The 23692-nt window shown below is 44.7% G+C and overlaps 1 protein-coding gene across 1 annotated transcript in view; it reads right to left on the minus strand.

Annotated features, from left to right (window-relative positions):
• Positions 1 to 23692, minus strand: part of UTP14A (UTP14A small subunit processome component) — a 36294-nt gene that overhangs the window by 5282 nt on the left and 7320 nt on the right. The window contains exons 6-13 of the mRNA XM_077286508.1: positions 23172 to 23327; positions 21253 to 21372; positions 21069 to 21163; positions 14545 to 14668; positions 14377 to 14454; positions 13527 to 13887; positions 11206 to 11633; positions 9948 to 10141 (exon numbers count right to left, since the gene is read on the minus strand). Of these exons, the coding sequence (XP_077142623.1) occupies positions 9948 to 10141; positions 11206 to 11633; positions 13527 to 13887; positions 14377 to 14454; positions 14545 to 14668; positions 21069 to 21163; positions 21253 to 21372; positions 23172 to 23327 (1556 nt within the window). The remainder of the gene's footprint in view (positions 1 to 9947; positions 10142 to 11205; positions 11634 to 13526; positions 13888 to 14376; positions 14455 to 14544; positions 14669 to 21068; positions 21164 to 21252; positions 21373 to 23171; positions 23328 to 23692) is intronic.

Genomic DNA, 23692 nt, shown 5'->3' on the forward strand with positions numbered 1-23692 from the left:
GAGAAGAAAAAAGGATACCAAAACCCGTATCAGGATCGCAAGAAAACGCAAAATTAAGAGTATCAGCCGAAACAAAATCCGATTGCCAACAAGATTTACCGTTGTAATTTGACAAAAATGCACGCCAAATTTTGGCATCTTCTCTCAAATCTGACGTGACTCTAATATGTGAATTAGGAGAAGAAATTCCTATAGTAGAGTTATAAAGACGCCTAGAGAAAACTCTTCCCATCGGGATCACACGAAGAGCAAAATTTAGCAGGCCCAGCAATGATTGCATGTCCTTCAAAATTACCTTTTCTTTGGTCAAAAATTTGTCCAAAGAATTCATCAATTTAATAATCTTATCCTCAGGAAGTCTACATTCCATCTCAACTGAATCCAGTGTAATACCCAAAAAAATCTATCACATTTGTAGGTAAGCAAGTCTTGTCGAACGCTAATGGAACCCCAAACTTTTTACACATGGCTATGAAGCAATTCAATGCATCCAAACAAGCATTCGATGAAGAAGGACCGATAAACAAGAAATCATCCAGGTAGTGTAGAATTCCAGCGTCCTGCAAGCTGTATTCGACTACCCAGTGGAGAAAAGAAGAAAAACTCTCAAAATAATAGCAGGAAAGGGAAAAACCCATGGGTAAACACATATCGAAGAAAAATTGGTTATTGAATTGAAAACCCAGGGAATTGAAACCTAACGGATGCACAGGGAGCAACCGAAATGCAGACTTGATGTCAGATTTAGCCATCAGTGATAACCTGCCAAATTTTTTAAGAAGATCTACTGCCGAGTCGAATGAAGAATAAGAAACAGAACATAGGGATTTATCCACTTCATCATTCAGTGAGGAACCAGGAGGATAAGATAAATGATGGATCATGCGAAAACTCCCCGATTCTTTTTTTGGTACAATCCCTAAGGGAGAAATCCGAAAATTCTCAAATGGGGGGGAAGAAAAGGGGCCAGCTATTCTACCCAAACCCAATTCTTCCAAAATCTTTTTTCTAGCAACTTCTTGTTGCGAATAGAGAGATGCCAGATTTTTTACCAGCACACAACCCGGGCCTTTAAATTGAGGGACCTCAAAGCCATAACAGAAACCATTAAATAATAAATTACTGATCGTTTTGTTTGGGTAAATGTTTAGCCACCATAGCATTTCTGATAGCCTCACCGGGGTCTGCGCTTTTTGATATTGTATCCCTAGAAGCTGTTTGGGTGATTTGTTTCCGGAAACACTTGGAACCAGGGTGTTGGTTCCCACAAAAGGAGCACTCGTGCCGAAACCTGCACGAGTTGCCCCATTTGCATGTGGAATCATTGAATGAAAAACAGACCCCTTTTTTTGGAAAACTAGCATTTGGTTGTCTATTAGGGTATTGTCTTTGTGGAAGCATCAGGTTAATCCACAAACCTACGTCCTTTACACCCCAAGAAATATTGGGGTGTACTGCTAATTTTTGTCTGAACGCTTCATCATAATGGAACCAGGCAAGGCCTCCGAAATTGCGGAAGGCTTCCAAAATGATGTCTATGTGCTGAAAGAGCTTGCTACATAGATTGGGGTATTTCTCCCCTAAAACCGCTGCGTAAATACAAAATGCTTGAAGCCAGTTATTGAAGGACTTCAATGGGCCACGTTTAGTATCATCTTCAGTTTTTAAGTCCTTATCAGACCTAAATGAATGCTCTTTCCGAGGAGTAAAGAAAACAAATCAACATAGCTGTTATTCCAGATGAGCTCTTTAACCGCAGAGCTCAAATGGAATCCAAGAGGGGTAATTTCGCATGTCAGAGCCTCCTTATATGGGTTCTGATGTATAGGGGTAACCTCAGAGTTAATGGGTGGCAAAGTACAAGCAGAATTACTAAGAGAATCCCCTAAAGACTCTGCCAGCACACTCTTAATTAAATCCCTAAGCTGGTTAGGATGCACAGACAGGGGCATAACATTCATCTCACCCCTTCTGGACGATCCTCCTCTCTGTAACAGGTCTTCTGAACAGCCTGCGCTCAAGCCTTGTACAGAAGGCGAACGCAGCTGGGATTCCTCTGGAGCTGTGGATGCTTGTTCTTCTTCCAGCTCTTCTGTTTGAATGCAGGTCGACGTCGCAGCCTGTCTCAAAGAAGGAGGAGAGGCTGGCAGCGCCGCTGACACCCTATAAGCTGGAGCCGCTGCAGCGCTTTTACGGCTGTTAGCGGGAGGGGGTCTCCTGGCGATATGCTGTGATGGCGCCGCCTTCTCCTGGCGCTGTGAATCCCGAACCGGACTCCGGGATTTGCTAGCAGCTGGGCGGCGTGACCTCTTACGAATATCCGGTGCGCTGTCACTGCGACATGAAGACGGAAGGGGCGGCGATAAGGTCCTCTGCGGCGTCTTCCTTCTGGAGCGGTTGCCTGAAATCACCGCTGGGCTCATTTCAAGTACCGGAGGCTGTAACTGAGGGCTCGGAAACGGGGAACTTGCGCTGACACTCTGAGGAGAAGGTAAGGGATTGGAAGCTAAACAGCTCTTCAGCCATTCAGCTCCGTCTTCTCTGCTGGCTCGTGACAGAAGCTGCTGTAAAAGATCCTCCATGCTGTATCTTCAGTTTCTTCACTTTCACCGACGTCTGAGGTGAAAATTCAAACTCCAGGGCTTTTATAATGCTGGAAAAAACCGCCAAAGCCCAGATTGACCAATAGGAAGCTCTTATTTGAGCGCCTGAATTTCATTAAAAACCAGATTAAACCGCTTCTGGCGAGAAAACACCAAAGCTTACCTCAAATACCACAGTAACCAACCATAACATTAAAACTGACTCATAAAATTTCCTTCAGGGCCTGTGAGGCCATGAGACCCCCCCTATAATTTTGCTATTATTGACGGGGGAGGGCTAACACTCTTCAAGTTATTTCCAAAGCAAAACACAAGCGTTAGCAGCTTCTCTGGTCCCCAAAGTGCTTCCAAGAACGAGCAGTGTTCATATTTATGTGCTCCCGCAGAGGCAAGCGCTCGCTTTTAAATGCACATTAAAAAAAATAAATGGTTGGGGAAAAAAAAAAAAAAAAAAAAAAAAACTTTTTTTAAATTTTGGTTATTAAAAAAGAATTGGCTTCTGGTACAATAATTTGCATCAAAGGGGTAAGAACAGGAACGAAAAGTCACAGAAAGAAACGAGGCTGAGGACGATGTCCATCCCCGGATATCGGACAGGCGGGATTTTATTGAGGGTTGTGAAAGACAAGGGGTCCACTAACAACATCCTCCAGGGAAGAAGAATCAGGACGGTTATTTATTTTAACCCCTTCACCCTGAAGCCTGTTTTCACCTTCCTGACCAGGTAAATTTCTACAATTCTGACCACTGTCACTTTAAGAGGTCATAACTCTAAAACGGAGATGCCGGTGATTCTGACATGGTTTTATTCGTGACATATTGTACTTCATGTTAGTGGTAAAAAATTTTTATATGACTTGCGTTTGTGGAAAAAAAAACGGAAATTTGTCAAAAAAGTAGCAATTTTCAAACTTCATTTTTATGCCCTTAAATCAGTCATATCTCACAAAATAGTTAACATTTCCCACATTTACTTTACACATTCCTACTTTACATCAGCACAATTTTTAAACTTTTTTGTTAGGAATGTATAAGAGTTAAAAGTTGACCAGCAATTTCTCATCTTTACAGCAAAATCTGCAGAACCATATTTTTTAGGGACCACCTCACATCTGAGGGGCCTATATGACAGAAAATACCCCAAATTAACACCATTCTAAAAACTGCACCCTCACAGTGCTTAAAACCACATTCAAGAAGTTTATTAAACCTTCAGGTGCTTTACAGGAATTTTTGGAATGTGGAAGGAAAAAATAGACGTTACTTTTCTTTCACAAAATTTTTTCTTTAGACCTAAATTTTTTTTTTCTTAACTTTCACAATGGTAACAGGAGAAAATGGACCATATATTTTGTTGTGCAATTTCTTCTGAGTATGCCGATACTCCATATGAGGGGGAAATCTACTGTTTGGGCGCACGGCAGCGCTTGGAAGGGAAGGAGCCATTTCAGTTTTTGAAGGTACAGCTTGCTGGCATAATTAGTGGACGCCATGTCGCATTTAGAGAGCCCCTGATGGGCCTAAACAGTGGAAACCCCCAACACGTGATGCCATTTTGGAAACTAGACCCCTTAGGGAAATAAGCTAGATGTGTATCGAGCACCTTGATCCCACCGATGCTTCACGGAAGTTTATAACGTAGAGCCGTGAAAATTAACAAAAAAAAAAAAAAAAAATTATTTTTCCCCAAAAAATCTTTAGCTCCAAATTTTGTATTGTCACAAGGGCAACAGGAGAAAATGGTCCCCAAAGTTTGTTGTGCAGTTTCTCCCGAGTTCACAGATACCCCATATGTTATCAAAAACTACTTTTGAGGCACAGTGCAAAGCTCAGAAGGGAAGAAACGCCATATTACAGTCCAGATTTTGCTTGAGGGTGCCATGTAACATTGGCAGAGCCCCCAAGGTGCCAACACAGCAGAACCCCCCATAAGTGACCCCATTATACAAACTAAACTTCTCAAATTCATCTAGGAGCGCAGTGATCATATTGACAACACAGGTATGAAACAGACTTTTATACCACTGGGCAGTTAAGATAAAATAATTTAAAGTTTTACCAACAAAATTGTTTTACATTTTCACACTGTGAAATGGGTAAAAATGGCACCAGAATTTGTCCCACCATTTCTGTTGAATGTAGAAATACTCGATATGTGGCTGTACAGTACTACTTTGCCATATGTAGAAACTAGGGAGGGACGGAGCGCCATTTGCCTCCTGGAGAGCAGATTTTCCCAGAATAGTTTGAGGATTCCATATAAAGTACCCATAAATGCTAGAAGAGGAGAATCCCCCTCAAGTGACCCAATTTTTGAAATTCTAACTCTTCGGGAATTTATCTACAGATGTGAGGATTTTGACTCCATGTGTGATTTCCAGAAACAAGCAGCAATGAATGTTGCTCACTGAAAATTGCAAACTGCCGTTGTAGTGACCAGTACATTGCAGTTACCAGTACATTATAACCGGCTCATGCTTCTGGAGACACACACCTGTAAATTTGCTGAATTTCTTTTGGGGTCAAGGAGCCATTTCGCTTTTCCATAGCCTTTGTGCTGCCAGTAACGTGGAAGCCTCCTATGTATCTTTATAGCTTTCTTTATATCTTTTATTGGGAACATTTTGTACATAACATTTATGATCACAGTTACCCGGCACTCTATGCCGAGCACTTACATCGGGGTTTCCATCTAAATCTCTGAGTGACGTGACAGACGAAACCCCCGATGGATCCATTCACTATAATGAGGCAGCAGAGTTACTCAGGACTCTGTCTGGCCTCTGGTCAGCGGTGTCCTTTTCAGAACTGCACAAAATTATGACCGACGGCACTTTTATGCAATCCTAAAAGGACGGGCAATGAAGGCCCACATCCAAAGGGTACACAGTGCCTCTGCCTCATTATCGCAAATCTTCTGCCAGAGGTTTCATCTGAATCACATATTGAGAGATTTACACGGAAACCCTGGTGAAAGCGCTCAATGCAGAGAGCAGGATAAATGTGCGACAAAGCCTTACTGCAATCTTTGGGAGGCAGAATGAAAAAAAATCAACAGTGTGAAGAATTGGTTTTATTTTTTACGCCGTTCCTCATAATGGTATAATTGATTAGGCGACTTTATTCTTTGGGCTGGTGCGATTACAGCGATACCAGATCTTTATCGGGTTTGTATGTTTGGCTGCTGTCATACACTAAAAGACGATTTTTATTGCGAAAACTAGCTTTTGCATCACCACATTCTGAGAGCTATCATTTTTCCATATTTCGGCCAACAGTCATGTTATGGCTTGTTTTTTGCAGGATGAGTTGATGTTTTTATTGGTACCATGTTCGGGCTCATGACATTTTTTGATCGCTTTCTATTCTGAGTGAGACAGAATGAACAAAAACCAGCAATTCAGGAATTGCTTTTGTTTTTTTTTTTATACCGTTCTGCGTGGTAAAATTTATGTCAGCTTTATTCTTCTGGTCAGTACGATTACAGCAATACCCAATTTATAGATTCTTTTTATGTTTTTTGGCACTTTTTAAAAATGAAAACTATTTTATAGAAAAACGAATTATTTTTGCAACACATTATTCTCACAGCTAACAGTATTTATCTCCTGATGGAGGTGTATGGCAGCTTGCTTTTGGGGTACAAGATGACGTTTTCAGTGGTACCATTTTTATTCATATCCATCTTTTTGACCACAGTTTACTGCACTCTTTGTTCAGCAGTATGATAAAGCATTGTTTTTTGCCTATTTTTTTTTCTTACGGTGTTCACTGAAGGGGTTGTTAATGAGTGGGATAGTTTTATAGGTCTTGTTGATACCGAATATGTGTACGTTTAGTTTGTTTATTTACATAAATGTATTTATTGGAAAAATATTTGGTCCTTTTTTTTAATTTGGGGATTTAAAAAAAATAATTTATACTTTATATATTTTTTTTTTACTTTTTACATTGTCCCATCCTGGGAGACCATTGTATGGTGTCAGATCGCTGATCTGATACTATCACATCAGCATATGACAGGCAGGGAAGGAGGCTTTTCAGATCCTGCTCTAAGCAGGTACGCACAAGCCACCTTCCCTGCAGGACCCTGAAGGCCCCCTCGGCCATCTTGCGGACGGGCATCTCCATGGAGACCATCAGGACAACGCAATTGCATGTCCTGTTGGAAGCGTGCAGGGAACTCATTCCCTGCTCGATGCTCCTCGATGTCACTACTGACAGCGGCAACGGAGGGATTAAATGCCTGCAACCGGTGCTAGCACCGATCGTGGGCGCTGCACTGTCACAGAGCTGACACCCGCACCAGATACTGCAGCGCTCAGCATGGCAGTACATGTATTGCGCATGTCGGGGATGGGTTATCCCACACAAAAAAAAACACCTTTATAACAATTTGTCCCATGCCCAATCCACGTGCACCACCAGGGTGGTGGGCAGCAACCTCAATTACTGTAGACTTGTGGACATCATACCCAGAATCGGATGTCAGTAATGGAAGCCCGCAGGGGTCATGACATGGGCCAAGAGCCAACGCTTCACTGCCCTGCTGACAGCTGCTAGCAAGGAGCTGCATCTGCCCCCATCGCAGCAGTGTTTGGGTGGATATAATAAAGACCAAAACTCAAAATCTCAGGCATTTGCGCTAACCAGTATCTATCGGACTTTGCACTGAGGGACGCAGGAACCAATGGTGTATAGCGGTGCGAGGCCGAAGGGGAGATCTGATTGTATGATCATTAAAGGGATGTTTCCATCTCCAGAAATTGGGTATTGTCAGATATATTTACAAATTCTGCACTAAACACCGATCAACCAAACCGCTGCATGACCAGCTCTATCCTCACCTACTGTATTCTCACCCATCTCTTGTAGATTGTGAGCCTTCGCGGGCAGGGTCCTCACTCCTCCTGTACCAGTTATGACTTGTATTGTTTAAGATTATTGTACTTGTTTTTATTATGTATACCCCTCCTCCCATGTAAAGCGCCATGGAATAAATGGCGCTATAACAATAAATAATAATAATAATAATAATAATAATAATAATTATAAATTCTAAGTAATTTTGCAATTTACTGCTTATTACATTTTTCAACTGTACTTCATATATCAACTTTTTTTTTTTTTTTATTTACAGCTCGCTGCTGTGGAGAAGGTGTATGTATGCCGTCCAAGTACATCTATAGTGTGTCATTCATGGTTTAATTTGGAAGGCTTTACAAAATCAAACAGAAAAGAATAGGGGAAGACAAAGTCTTATACTGAAGTTTCTATAAAGGCTTGTCAAATGCTTATACTGGAGCTTCTACAACCCCTGGAAAAATTATGGAATCACCGGCCTTGGAGGATGTTCATTCAGTTGCTTAATTTTGTAGAAAAAAAAGCCGATCACAGACATGGCACAAAACTAAAGTCATTTCAAATGACAACTTTCTGGCTTTAAGAAACACTAAAAGAAATCAAGAACAATAAATGTGGTAGTCCGTAATGGTTACTTTTTTAGAACAAGCAGAGGGAAAAAATTATGGAATCATGAAACACAAAAACAAAAAAAACTCTCCAACACATCACTAATCACTAGTATTGTGTTGCACCACCTCTGGCTTTTATAACAGCTTGCAGTCTCTGAGGCCTGGACTTAATGAGGGTCACAGAGGACTCTTCATCAATCTGGCTCCAACTTTCTCTGATTGCTGTTGCCAGACCAGCTTTGCAGGTTGGAGCCTTGTCATGGACCATTTTCTTCAACTTCCACCAAAGATTTTCAATTGGATTGAGATCCGGACTATTTGCAGGCCATGACATTGACATTATGTGTCTTCTTTCAAGGAATTGTTGCACAGTTTTGCTCTATGGCTGGATGCATTATCATCTTGAAAAATGATTTCATCATCCCCAAACATCCTTTCAATTGATGGGATAAGAAAAGTGTCCAAAATATCAACATAAACTTGTGCATTTATTGAAGTTGTAATGACAGCCATCTCCCCAGTGCCTTTCCCTGACATGCATCCCCATGTCATCAATGACTGTGGAAATTTGCATGTACTCTTCAGGCAGTCATCTTTATAAACCTCATTGGAACGGCACCAGACAAAAGTTCCAGCATCATCACCTTGTCCAATGCAGATTCACGATTCATCACTGAATATGACTTTCATCCAGTCATCCACAGTCCACGATTGCTTTTCCTTAGCCCATTGTACCTTGTTTTTTTCTGTTTAGGTGTTAATGATGGCTTTCGTTTAGCTTTTCTGTATGTAAATCCCATTGCCTTTAGGCGGTTTCTTACAGTTCAGTCACAGACGTTGACTCCAGTTTCCACCCATTCATTCCTCATTTGTTTTGTTGTGCATTTACGGGTTTGGAGACATATTGCTTTAAGTTTCCGGTCTTGACGCTCTGATGTCTTCCTTGGTCTACCAGTATGTTTGCTTTTAACAACCTTCCCATGTTGTTTGTATTTGGTCCAGATTTTAGACACAGCTGACTGTGAACAACCAACATCTTTTGCAACATTGCGTGATGATTTACCCTCTTATAAGAGTTTGATAATCCTCTCCTTTGTTTCAATTGACATCTCTCGTGTTGGAGCCATGATTCATGTCCGTCCACTTGGTGCAGCAGCTCTCCAAAGTGTGATCACTCCTTTTTAGATGCAGAACAACGAGCAGATCTAATTTGACGCAGGTGTTAGTTTTGGGAATTTAAATTTAGAGGGTGATTCCATAATTTTTTCCTCAGAATTGAGTGAGGCCATAATTTTTCCCACATGCTTGTTCTAAAAAAGTAACCATTACTCACTACAACATCTTTTGTTCTTGATTTCTTTTAGTGTTTATTAAAGCCAGAAAATTTCCATGTGAAATGACTGTAGTTTCGTACCATTGTCTGCGATCTGCTTTTTTTTCTACAAAATTAAACATCTGAATGAACATCCTCCAAGGCTGGTGATTCGGTAATTTTTGCCAGGGGTTGAATAAGGGCTTGTCAAATGCTTATACTGGAGCTTCTATGGGGGCATACCAAATGCTTATGCTGGAGCTTCCATAAGAGCTTGGCAAATGCTTATAATAGAGCTTCTACAAGGGCTGCTCCAGCATAAGCATTTGGTATGACCCCATAGAAGCTCCAGTATAAGCACTTGACCTTCTATAAGGTCTTGTCAAATGCTTATACTGGGGCTTCTATAAGGGCTTGTCAAATGCTTATACTGGAGCTTCTATAAAGGCTTGCTCATGTGTTATATTATGTAAGTTTGCGGAAATTATTATTATTTCTTTGGGCGAATATCGCTTTGTGGGGTCCTCGGTGCGGTCTATGTAGGTGGCGGGCACTCACCTGCGTCGTTTATGTGGGTTGACCTGAATGTTGGTCCCGCCCCACTCCCCCCAGCCCGGCAGCACCAAGCTGATGTCTTTGGGCTCCGAGGCTTCTTCTGCTTTGCGCTTCTCCTTTAGGAAATCATTGACGACATCGTCCCCAGCAAACGCCTCCTGGATCATCATTTTCTGCCTCGTTTCAAGGTCATCAACCTAAATATCGAAAGGGAACGAAAAGCTAAACGTGACTACCGAAACCGGATGCCGAGGGTTAAAATGCTACTACTTTCTGCTGGCAGTTACTGATGCTACAATGCATTCTGGGACATGTAGTATTTTCTGCATTGCTCACTTAAAAGGTGCAAATTGCCTCTTCTGAGAAAAAGAGGACTTAAACTCTACAGCGCCACCTATTGGAAGTAGCGATCCTACAAGTCACAATCAACCCTTTAACGAGTCGTACAATATGACTTAGGATAAAAGCCAAATCAGTATCTCAATTCGCAGACACGGTGTTTCGGGCTGTTGGCCCTCGTCAGTGCGAAGCATGAGAACTGATTTGGCTAGGTGAGAGGCTCTGGACATGGGGTCTAAGGGGTAACGTTTCTCCTTATGGAGAGTGACATACCAGCTCTGGCTTGTCAAGGTAAGGAGGCTTATTTGCCGTACAATGCTCCTCTGGGAATTTAAATATGCAAATTGCCTCTTCTGAGAAAAAGAGGACTTAAACTCTACAGCGCCACCTACTTAAAAGCCAGATGCAACAGTCACATCCCCGCAGCAGAGCAGCAAGTACAGGCAGGGTGCAGCAGCAAGGCGCACGCTCTGGCAGAGTAACCCCGTCAAGGACCATTATTTTGTAGTGTCAAGTGACCATACAGTATTGAAAACGGGGGGGAGGTAGGCTAACTGTGGTGAAAAGGAGAGGAAAATAAAATCCCACTATTGCCTTTTTGAGGTTTATTTTTGCGGCATTGGTAGTGACCTGGTCCCATGAGTCTCCAGGTCGGTGAGATGGGAGTTGCTGTGGTCAGAGACTGACCGCAGCCTATAAATGGTTATCCAGCAGTGATCGGAGCTGCTGCAGATGCCGGGTGTTACACGGATCCAGGGCCCACTACATACTTGTGAACATTATACACAACATAATCCTACGTTTTATGTCGGGAAAGGGTTAAATAGTATTGCAGCAGACTTGTGAGTGCAGCTTTGGCTGTGAATGGAGGAGATTCTAAGTGTGTACAGTCATGTGTAACGTGTAAAGTTCGACCACTCACCTCCTCCTCATCCTCCGTCTCCATAGTGGTAGGAATCAGCGGCGCCTGCACCGCTCGCACCTTTGCCGGTAGAATGTCCTGGGAATTGATGAGTTTTGATTTCTTGGCTGGATTTTTCCCGCTCGGTTGTGAGATCTTCTCGGTCGTCTCCTGCAGCAGCATCTCCGGCTCCCCGAGATCCTCAAGGTCTTCCAGGGTCCTGGTCCGCTCCAGACTCTCTATTAGTAACGGACCTTCTTCCTCGGTTTGGTTCTGCTCCATCTTCTCTTCTGTGTGTGCAGCTCCTGACTGCTCCTCTTCCTCCGGAGCGGCGCTCTTTGCCTGCAGGGTCTCTTCTTTCTTGTTCTGCTCCAACATCCCCTGGAATAATCTATTGAACTGCGACACTTCCCGGGCATTGTCCTCCGCTGCGCTGCCCACCACCGACCCTGCACAAGCAATCAGAGGTTATGGGGCGTGGAGACAGAGGAGGGATGACCCCGCTCCTGCTGCGGGCACCGGACCATTCTGCAGAACCTGTTCTGAGACTTACAGTTATATGAAAAAGTTTGGGCACCCCTATTAATCTTAAGCTTAATGTTTTATAAAAATTGTGTTTTTTTGCAACAGCTATTTCAGTTTCATATTTCTAATAACTGTTGGACACAGTAATGTTTCTGCCTTGAAATGAGGTTTATTGTACTAACAGAAAATGTGCAATCTGCATTCAAACAAAATTTGACAGGTGCATAAGTATGGGCACCTCACCAGAAAAGTGACATTAATATTTAGTAGATCCTCCTTTTGCAAAAATAACAGCCTCTAGTCGCTTCCTGTAGCTTTTAATGAGTTCCTGGATCCTGGATGAAGGTATTTTTGACCATTCCTCTTTACAAAACAATTCCAGTTCAGTTAAGTTTGATGGTCGCCGAGCATGGACAGCCCTCTTCAAATTATCCCACAGATGTTCAATGATATTCAGGTCTGGGGACTGGGATGGCCATTCCAGAACAGTGTAATTGTTCCTCTGCATGAATGCCTGAGTAGATTTGGAGCGGTGTTTTGGATCATTGTCTTGCTGAAAGATCCATCCCCTGCGTAACTTCAACTTTGTCACTGATTCATGAACATTATTGTCAAGAATCTGCTGATACTGAGAGGAATCCATGCGTCCCTCAACTTTAACAAGATTCCCGGTGCCGGCATTGGCCACACAGCCCCAAAGCATGATGGAACCTCCACCAAATTCTACTGTGGGTAGCAAGTGCTTTTCTTGGAATGCTGTGTTTTTTTGCCGCCATGCATAACGCCTTTTTGTATGACCAAACAACTCAATCTTGGTTTCATCAGTCCACAGGACCTTCTTCCAAAAAGAAATTGGCTTCTCCAAATGTGCTTTTGCATACCTCAGCCGACTCTGTTTGTGGCGTGCTTGCAGAAACGGCTTCTTTCGCATCACTCTCCCATACAGCTTCTCCTTGTGCAAAGTGCGTTGTATAGTTGACCGATGCACAGTGACACCATCTGCAGCAAGTTGATGCTGCAGCTCTCTGGAGGTGGTCTGAGGATTGTCCTTGACTGATCTCACCATTCTTCTTCTCTGCCTTTCTGATGTTTTTCTTGGCCTGCCACTTCTGGCCTTAACAAGAACTGTACCTGTGTTCTTCCATTTCCTTACTATGTTCTTCACAGTGGAAATTGACAGGTTAAATCTCTGAGACAGCTTTTTGTATCCTTCCCCTGAACAACTATGTTGAATAATCTTTGTTTTCAGATCATTTGACAGATGTTTTGAGGAGCCCATGATGCAACTCTTCAGAGGAGATTCAAACAGGAGAACAACTTGCAAGTGGCCACTTTAAGTAGCTTTTCTCATGATTGCATACACCTGGCTATGAAATTCAAAGCTCAATGAGGATACAAAACCAAAAAAAGTGCTTTAGTAAGTCAGTAAAAAGTAGGTAGGAGTATTTAAAACAAGAAAATAAGGGTGCCCATACTTATGCACCTGTCAAATTTTGTTTGAATGCAGATTGCACATTTTCTGTTAGTACAATAAACCTCATTTCAAGGCAGAAACATTACTGTGTCCAACAGTTATTAGATATATGAAACTGAAATAGCTGTTGCAAAAAACCCAATTTTTATAAAACATTAAGCTTAAGATTAATAGGGGTGCCCAAACTTTTTCATATAACTGTATGTTGTTTTATTCCTCCAAGTAACATACAGATGTATAAAGCTATTATATAGACTGTGCCGGGACCCTTCGTTAAGGGCATGGGTCCGCACCCTCCACAGGATGGCCAATTCATCAGTGGTCCAGTAGGACCAGTACTCACCCTGCTCTGGGTCCGCAGACTCCTGCTCTGCCATTTCTTGGCGTACAAGTCTTCTGTCTGCGAACTCTTGCAGCAATGTCTCTTCTTCCTCTTCCTCCTCCTCGTCATCCTCTTGCTCCTCGGTCTTCGTGTTCACCTCTTCCTCCATCCGCGTCTCCTGCAGACCCCCGGCCTTATGTGTATCACTTCGCAGCTTTCCAGACATCCAGGGGTTCGCTCCCTGGAGACTCATTTGTGCCTCATTGACGAAGTCTGGGACGGTCTCTTCTGCCTCGTCCTCCTCTTCCTCCTCGGACACCACCTCAATTCTTCGGGTCAGCTCCCGGTGTTTGTGCAGCTGTTCCTGCATCGCTTTACGGGCCTAAAAGATGGTAAAAGGAGAGCACGTGACTGACCAAATGCAGGCAAAGGGGGCGCTGCAGAGCACAAGAGCAACCATGGCCACACCTTGCCTCAAATACTCTGTGCTGCTAAAATTGTCACTTACGACTCCGCAGATCACCTGTACATCGCCCTTATAAAATACTCTGTGCTGCTGGAGGACCCCCCTCTTTCTGCCACGTTACTCAGTCTATGAACCCCCACAGGACCAGTGCAATGCTCTCCTGACATACTCTGTGCTGCTGGGGCTCACACTACTGGGTCTATGAGATCAGCAAACTCCTCATCTGAAATACTCTGCACAGCTGGGAATTCATCACTAACATTCCCCACAGAAAGCTCCTAGAACATAAACACTCTGTGCTGCTGTGGTCGCCATCATCATCAGATATCTGCAGGGCTCCTGTCGATGGATCAGGATCCATAAGTGGCAAACACCTGTACACAAAGACCAATAGGAGCCGCTCACCCCCTCGTCGTACTTGGCCATGATGGCCTTGGACTTCGCCCACTTCCCGCTGTTCTGGTGCTTCAGAGACATCCGCTCCTGGAGAGAGAGGAGAGTGGTCAGGAAAAGAGAGCGGACAGGGAAATCCCGACAATAGCAGCCCCCCGAAACACTGCACCCCACAATCACCATCATCCGGGCTTTCTCCAGCTTCTCCAACTCTTCAAGGGCCGCTTCAGGATCAATCTTCCGCAGCTCCTCAAACTTCTTCAATGTTTCCTTCTTCTTAACTTTTTTTAGCAGACGGTGATACCTGAAAGAATCAGAGCAGAGGTAAGAGCAGAAATCCCTGCACCGGACACCAGCGATGTGTAAGGGAAGAGGCGTGAGAGAAGAGTGCAAAAGTGACTGCACCAGTAGAATAGTGAGTGCAGCTCTGGGGTATAATACAGGATATAACTCAGGATCAGTAATGTAATGTATGTACACAGTGACTGCACCAGCAGAATAGTGAGTGCAGCTCTGGGGTATAATACAGGATATAACTCAGGATCAGTAATGTAATGTATGTACACAGTGACTGCACCAGCAGAATAGTGAGTGCAGCTCTGGGGTATAATACAGGATATAACTCAGGATCAGTAATGTAATGTATGTACACAGTGACTGCACCAGCAGAATAGTGAGTGCAGCTCTGGGGTATAATACAGGATATAACTCAGGATCAGTAATGTAATGTATGTACACAGTGACTGCACCAGCAGAATAGTGAGTGCAGCTCTGGGGTATAATACAGGATGTAACTCGGGATCAGTAATGTAATGTATGTACATAGTGACTGCACCAGCAAAATAGTGAACACAGCTCTGGGGTATAATACAGGATGTAACTCAGGATCGGTAATGTAATGTATGTACACAGTGACTGCACCAGCAGAATAGTGAGTGCAGCTCTGGGGTATAATACAGGATGTAACTCAGGATCAGTAATGTAATGTACACAGTGACTGCACCAGCAGAATAGTGAGTGCAGCTCTGGAGTGTTAAGAAGTTGTCCACTACTACAACGTTTTTTTTTTTCTTTTTCATAAATCTTGCCATTATATGCCACTGAAAACATCTGTTTTTATTTTAGCAATATTCCCTTTTATCATGCTGTAGCAGCACATCTTTAGTGCTGGATCCAGCTCTCATGGGGTTAATCGACAACTTCCTTTCTCCTGAGTTATTGTGCTCTAATACTACAAGTTCCATGATGCATTGCACTCGCCTGTAACTCTGCACCTACCACACCCACTCCAAAACACACCCAACCCCTCCCTCCTCTCCCCCCTCTATCTTCAAAAAGATTTGTGATGTCATTTCTGTCCAACCTCCTCTTTTACATTTGTCCAACCCACACTCCATTACACACAGATAGATAGATAGATCTATGTCTATTTCCATAGGTATGTCCATATCCATGTTTCTAAACCCCATCACACCCTTGAGCTTTTTTGTTTTCATTTATCGCTCCCCTTCTTTCCAGAGCCATAATTTTTCCGATAATATGGCCATGTGGGGGCATATTTTTTGCGGGACAAGTTCTCCTTTTGAACGACACCATTGGTTTTACCATGTCGTGTAACAGAAAATGTGAAAAAAATTCAAAGTGCAATGAAATTGCAAATAAAATGCAATCCCACACTTGTTTTTTGCTTGGCTTTTTTGCTAGGTTCACTAAATGCTAAGGCTGTGTGCACACGTTGCGGATTTGATTGCAGATCCGCAGGGTTTTTTGCCGCAATGAATTGCATCAAATCCGCAGTGTAGTGCACAACCAATGTAAGTCTATGGGAGCCGCAGACTTGTTGTGCACATGCTGCGAAAAAGGCCGCACCGAAACGCAGCTTTTTTTTCTCGCAGCATGTCACTTCTTTTGTGTGGAACTGCAGCGTTTCTGCACCCTTAGACTTTCATTGAGTCGGGCACATCCGCAGCAAAACCGCAGATGTAAAAAAGATCTGCAGTTTTGCTGCGGATGTGGGTTCAAGAAATGCTGCAGTTCGGGAGGAGGGAAGTGTGTGGGCGGAATGTGGGCGGTGACTGTGTGCGTGTATGTGTGTGCTGGGTCTGCGGGCTGTTCGGATGTGTGCGGGACTGTTCGGGTGTGTGTGGGGCTGTGCGGGGGGGTCTTTTGGGGTGTGTGTGCAGGCATCATCCGATGGGACTACAAGTACGCAGCATCCAATCTGCAGCTCATTCGGATGTAATCTGGACAGTGGACACACACCCTACGCTATCCATACATCTATCAATAGATATATCTATCCAGATATATCTATAGATAGATATAGGAATAGATAGATGTATGCATCTATAGATCTATCTATATGTAGATCTGTCTATCCATTTCACCCATCATCTATCTGCCTATCTGTGTGTGTAATGGAGTGTGGGTTGGACAAATGTAAAAGAGGAGGTTGGACAATAATGACATCACAAATCTTTTTTTTTTTGTTCAATAATACATCTTTATTTAGCTTTCAAAAACGCACCAAAAGCGAATTAAAAAATGCATCAAAACCGCGCAAAAAACTGCATAAAAAAAGCATCAAAATTGCATCAACACTGCACAAAAACCATCAAAACCGCGCAAAAACCACACCAAAAACTGCATCAAAAACGGCATCAAAACTGCACCAAAATTGCATCAACACTGCAACAAAACCGCACCAAAAACTGCATCAAAACCGCGCAAAAACCACACCAAAAACGCATCAAAATTGCACCAAAAACGGCATCAAAATTGCATCAAAACCGCGCAAAAACTGCAAAACTGCACTAGGTTTTGATGCAGTTTTTGGTGCAGTTTTGATGAATTTTTTGGTGGTTTTGATGCTGTTTTTGGTGCGGTTTTTGCGTGGTTTTGATGCAGTTTTTGGAAATAAATAAATGGAAAATGTGCATGATTTGAATGGAAACATGCATGAAAAAACGGATTCGGAGGCCGGATTCATCATTTCACATCTCAGTTTCATACGTTTTTTGCAGGATCCGTCACTGTGCGTTTTTTTGCCGGACAGAAAAAACGTTCCTCTGTATGTGTTTTCCGTCCGGCGGAAACAGCTTTTTTGACTGATCCGGCAAAAAACGGATGAAACGTGTGGCCATCAGGCGCAATCCGGCGCTAATACAACTCTATGAGAAGAAAACGGATCCGGCGGAAAAAATGGATCCGTTTTTTACAAAACTCGCCGGATTGTGCCTGACGGCAAAAACCTGATGTGTGAAAGCAGCCAGATATATGGATAGATACATCTATGTATCTATAGATATATCTATCTATCTATAAATATATCCATAGATATATAATAGAAAGGCCGATGTTTCCAAGGCTACTTTCACACTTGCGTTTTTAGCAATCCGTCTTTTTGGGAAAAAAACGGATCCTGTAAATGTGCTCGCAGGATGCGTTTTTTTACCCATAGACTTGTACTAGCGACGGATGGCCACACGTCACATCTGTCGTGCAACGGATCCGTCGTATTTTGGCTGACCGTTGGCACGAAAAAAAGTTCAAGTGAACGTTTTTTTGCCAGTCGCGTCCGCCATTTTCTACCGCACATGCGCGGCCAAAACTCTGCCCCCTCCTCCCCGGACTTCAGAATGGGCAGCGGATGCGTTGAAAAACTGTATCCGCTGCCCACTTCGTGCACAAATTTCACAATGTGCGTCGGTACGTAGGCCCGATGCATAGCGACGGACCCGTACCGACGCAAGTATGAAAGAGGCCTTAAGCAGCGTTGAATTTAATAAAAAAAACGGAAAAAAACGGCGTGGGCAAAAGAGCAATCGACCGCTAGCGGTGGACACCGCGTAACGTCTAGACTTCCTTCCCTCCCGCAAGTCGATTGCTCTTTTGCCCAGTACTGGCATATATATTTCCAAGTTAAGTTCGCTTTATATGGATGCAATATAAGTAACTACCACCGGGGTCCTACCAAGCGTACCACTATACTTAGCACACTGATGAAGGTCCAGTACAGACCGAAACGTTTGTGACTACTGTATGTAAATAAACCCCCCCTTTTTTTGCATCACAATTTATTGGAGTGTGCTAGTTGTCTATATTCTATATATCAAGGTTTGGGAAACTATAACTGTGCACCTCCCCTCTTAGGCTGTGCTGAACATCCTCTATACCAAATCCAGCCCTTAGCCCCTCTCTTCCCACTCCCGTGTAGCGGTGGGATATGAGGTAATAAGGGATTAATGTCACCTTGCTATTGTAAGGTGACATTAAGCCGGGTTAATAACGGAGAGGCATCAATAAGACGCCTATCCATTATTAATCCAATAGTAATAAAGGGTTAATAAAACACACACACATTAGGAAAAAAGTATTTTAATATTCTTCATTTAACCATACTTCAGCGCCTGTAAAAAACGTAAAATAAACCGTATACTACCTGTCCGTCGAAGTCCAATTAATAACGAGTGTCCCACGACGATCTCCCCTATAGAACAGTGACATCGGGTGATGTCACTGCTCTATGGGACCCTCAGTGACACACTGACAGGAGCCAATGGCTCCTGCAGTGCATCACTGAGAGGTTACATTAGGACAAAGTCTCACTTTATGGTTTTATTGTATTTGTCTTTTTTGAGGTATAATAAACATTTTTGAGATTTTTTGTATATTCTATGGGTGTGCATCGTTATTGGCCTAGTCTCTTTCTCTGGTATTTCTAGTATTCATTTTACTGACCAGGTTTTGCACCCCATTTTCATGAGATTAGCAGGGGTGCACCGCTTATATAAATTACTATAAAGTCTCACTTTATGGCAATTGCTGCCTGGGAAAATTTCTCAAACAGCAATGGCATAAAGTGAGACTAGGGACTATTTTCTCACAGGGGCGTAGGAATACATTATGAGTAATACATTGTGGAAGGATACCTTCCATCATTGTATTCATGGAGCCCCTGGAGAGCGGTCGCATCAGCTGATGCTCCTGCTCTCCACGGGAGATCGTCGAGGGACACTCGTTTTAATTGGATTTCTGCAGATCAGGGAGTATAGTGTTTGTTTATTATTTTAATATTTTTTACAGATGACACTGGCTTCGGGGATCAAAGTGACAAGTGATGGTGAGTATGTACTCTATGTTATATGTACTGTATGTCTATGTATGTTGTATGTATGTAAGTACTGTATGTGGCATGTTGCATGTCACATGTCGTCGCACGGTGCATGTCGCCGCATGTCGTCGCACGGTGCATGTCGCCGCATGTTGTCGCACGGTGCATGTCGCCGCATGTCGTCGCACGGTGCATGTCGTCGCACGTCATTGCATACTGCATGTCATCGGATGTTGCATGTCATATGTTGCATGTCGTCGCACGGTGCATGTCGTCGCATGTCATTGCATACTGCATGTCATCGGATGTTGCATGTCATATGTTGCATGTCGTCGCATGGTGCATGTCACCACATGGTGCATGTCGCCGCATGGTGCATATCGCATGGTGCATATCGTCGCATGGTGCCACATGTCGCATGTCGTATGTTTTCGCATGTTGTCACATGTTACATGTCACATAGTGTGATGTATGTATGTATGTATGTATGTATGTATGTATGTATGTATGTATGTAGTGTATATATGTGTGTATGTGTTTTTTTTGTTTTTTTTACATTCAACACATTAGCCGGATGATGGGACTACTACTGTCCCATCATTGGCTAATGTGTCACTTACTGTCACTGTAGCAGGCAGAGCCCGATGGGACTTGAAGTCCCATCGGATGAAGCCTGCACACAGAGACACCCCCGCCACCACCGCACAGCCCCGCAGCAGACCCCAGCACCGCCCACACATACCGGCGCCGGCCCGCGCACCGCCCACACATACCGGCGCCGGCCCGCACACCACCCGCACATACCAGCGCCGGCCCGCCCGCACAATCATCCCTGCCTAGGCCCGCCCGCACAATCATCCCTGCCTAGCCCCGCCCGCACAATCATCCCTGCCTAGCCCCGCCCGCACAATCATCCCTGCCTAGCCCCGCCCGCACAATCATCCCTGCCTAGCCCCGTCCGCACAATCATCCCTGCCTAGCCCCGCCCGCACAATCATCCCAGCACAGCCCCGCCCGCACAATCATCCCAGCACAGCCCCGCCCGCACAATCATCCCAGCACAGCCCCGCCCGCACAATCATCCCAGCACAGCCCCGCCCGCACATCCCAGCACAGCCCCGCCCGCACATCCCAGCACAGCCCCGCCCGCACATCCCAGCACAGCCCCGCCCGCACATCCCAGCACAGCCCCGCCCGCACATCCCAGCACCGCCCACAGCCCAGTCACTCTTGATGAGTGACTGCTGACTGTGAGCCTGGGGTCATGCCTGCTCATGACGTCACGTCAATTTCCAGAATCTGGAAATTGACTGACGTCGGCGGAAATAAGCGGTGGCTGCAGCCTGGGGGTCACGTGACCAGGACTCACAGGCGAAAACGGCAACGGAAGGTATTTACACAATTCATCAGGGGCCCCGGGGGGATACAGTGGGGGGTTAACTGAAAGTAGTGGACAACCCCTTTAATACAGGATGTAACTCAGGATCAGTAATGTAATGTATGTACACAGTGACTGCATCAGAATAGTGAGTGCAGCTATGGAGTATAATACAGGAGGTAACTCAGGATCAGTACAGATGAAGTTTCTTACATTTTACTTTTGATCTTCTTTTGTCTTCGTGCTTTTGCCTCATAGTAGGACTGGAGGGCTCTTGCTTTTTGGAGCTCTGCCCGGCGCTCCTTTGCCTAAATGAAGACATACATGACTTGTCAGCACGTGCACCGATCTCGGCTCCTCCAGTTTGTACACCGCCGCACTCCTGCATCCCTCTTACCTCTTCCAGGCTCATGGCTTTCAGCGATGCCTCCTCCACCGGTGTCAGCAACGGATCCGTGATGGGCTGTTTATTCTTATGAAGGATGCCGAATATCTCCATCTCCAGGGGAGTCTTCGCCTAAGGTGGCAAAAAAGCAAAATAGTTTTAATACCATGTGTACATCTTTAGAAGGATTGGGAAAGTTTTACTTTATGAAATAATTAAGTTCTGTGAAGGTGTTCACCTCCTTCCTCACTGTGAAGATTTCTGCACTATGAATGTCACTGCCTAATCGGGACCCGCCACATGCCAAAATGTTACATACTCCAGCGAATCTACGAGCTCACAGCGTTACACTGCTCCCCCGGAGCGTCGGCTCTCAGCCATAGAGCTGTATCCGGAGCCGTTACAGACATTGCTCACAGTGAGCACAGAGCGAAGCTGCCAACCAATGCGCTGCCGCACAGCGAAGCAGCCAACTGATGCGCTGCCGCACAGCGAAGCTGCCAACCGATGCGCTGCCGCACAGCGAAGCTGCCAACCGATGCGCTGCCGCACAGCGAAGCTGCCAATCATAGTGCCGGGCTGTGCCCACAGTTGCGTACTGAGCTATAGTCACGCCGACACGTTTATTTGATTGAAAGCTAACGGTTGCTGGGACGAAGTACCGTATTTTTCATATTATAAGACGCACCCTAAATTTTGAGGAGAAAAATGGGAAAAAAACCTTTTTTTTTTAATAAAAAGATGGCGCTTCTTATAATCCATGCGTCTTATTGATTACCGGGGGTGGTGGTGGAGGCAGGAGTGGGATGATGTTGCAGGCCGCAGGCTGGGATGAGGGGGTGTTCCGATGTCCGATGCGGCGCCGCGTCCAGCGATGCTGCTGCGCCACGTCCAGCTCTCCCATAAAGCCCCAGCTGACAACCCGTCTCCTGTAGTCACCCATTCCCATACGGCCCCAGCTGACAACCCGTCTCCTGCAGTAATTAACAGTCGATCTTCAGCAGAAATAATCCCTGGCAGCCTGCACTGGAAGTGTTGTGATTTTTCAGCCGATACAGTAATTTTGGCCGACTCGTCCTATGTTTATGGGGTCTTATGGTGTATTTTTGATGATTTTTTTTCTGTAGCAATGCAGCGCTCCTCTTCTTGCTCTCCGGGGTGGGGAGCTCCGGTTTAGTACTCGCCCAAACTGTGCGCTCTTCCTTGCTGTAAGCGGACGCAGCTGTTCCTCTGCAGCATTGGAAGAGCTTGGATGCAGCAGTCCGGCTTCAGAGCAGCGCTCACAGGCTGAATAGATAATATCTTGCCAGCACTCGCTGCTTGTTTAGAAGCGCAGCCTCCGCTGACAGACCGCTACCAAATGGACCTGCAGAGTGGCGCAGACAATCACCGGTCAGGTGTAAAATCCACCCAGACGATCTGCTGAAGAAGCGTCCTTCACTCATGAAGTTTAGACTAACGTGGAGTTTCAGAGCGGCCTGATCCTTTCTCCAATGATGACACCGCCTCACTGGATCATACAGTTTTGCTTTTTGGGAAAGGAGCAGACGACTTCGAAACACGACATGTTTTAGACTAAACTCCAACACTTGGCTGCGCCATTTTGCACGTCCTCTCGAGTTCCATTGTAATTCGCTATGTGGTCTTCAGTGCCGTGGTAGCACCACAGCCATCCAAGACCACCGGAGACGGACGATGGGCCGCATATAAGGCTCACGCCGCGTCTATGCTAGCACACTGGGAAGACGAGCATTCTGCACTGAGCGCCACGCTCTCCCCTTTATGGTCCTTTCCTGCAGATTTCACAGTTTGTTTTTGAGAAAATATAGAATTTTCAATATCAGGCAAATTGCACAGTTGTTTGTTTTCACAAAAACTTTGCAATTTTACCCTTTTCTGATGGAGACAACCAAAGTGTGTGCGTCACTCACCTTCCATCCCACCATGGTTTCCTCTATGGGCGCCGTCCTCAGCGGTGGCTCCATCAGGGGGAACACCAGCTGCTCGGCCCTCCGATTCTCCTTCACTATGGTGTCCCATTTCGATACCTCTTCGGAGGCGTTCTTGTAGGACAGGATTCTCTGGATCTGTGAAGAACAAAATACAAAAAGTGTGTAAGGAGGATCCATTGCAAGAAAGGAGATTAGAGAATCGCCAAACATTCAGTTCCAGACTTTGTACTGCCATCGTGTATCCACCTGGAAAGAGCAATTTGCTTTGAAGACAAAAATCCGGAAAGGCACGGGAAGGGATTACGGTCCCTATAGAGACACAGGGAACTCGGCAGTCTGGACCTGCAGTCTCTATAGGGACCGTAATCCCTTCCCGTGCCTTTCCAGATTCTTGTCTTCAAAGCCAATTGCTCTTTCCAGGAGTCTACATCTGAGTATCTCGCACTGCGGTTTTTTCTCTTTCTTAAACTATTCTCCTTTAAGTGAGGTTTGAAAAAAAC

This window comes from Ranitomeya variabilis, chromosome 2 (assembly GCF_051348905.1).
Source record: "Ranitomeya variabilis isolate aRanVar5 chromosome 2, aRanVar5.hap1, whole genome shotgun sequence".
In the NCBI taxonomy this organism is placed as follows: Eukaryota; Metazoa; Chordata; class Amphibia; order Anura; family Dendrobatidae; genus Ranitomeya; species Ranitomeya variabilis.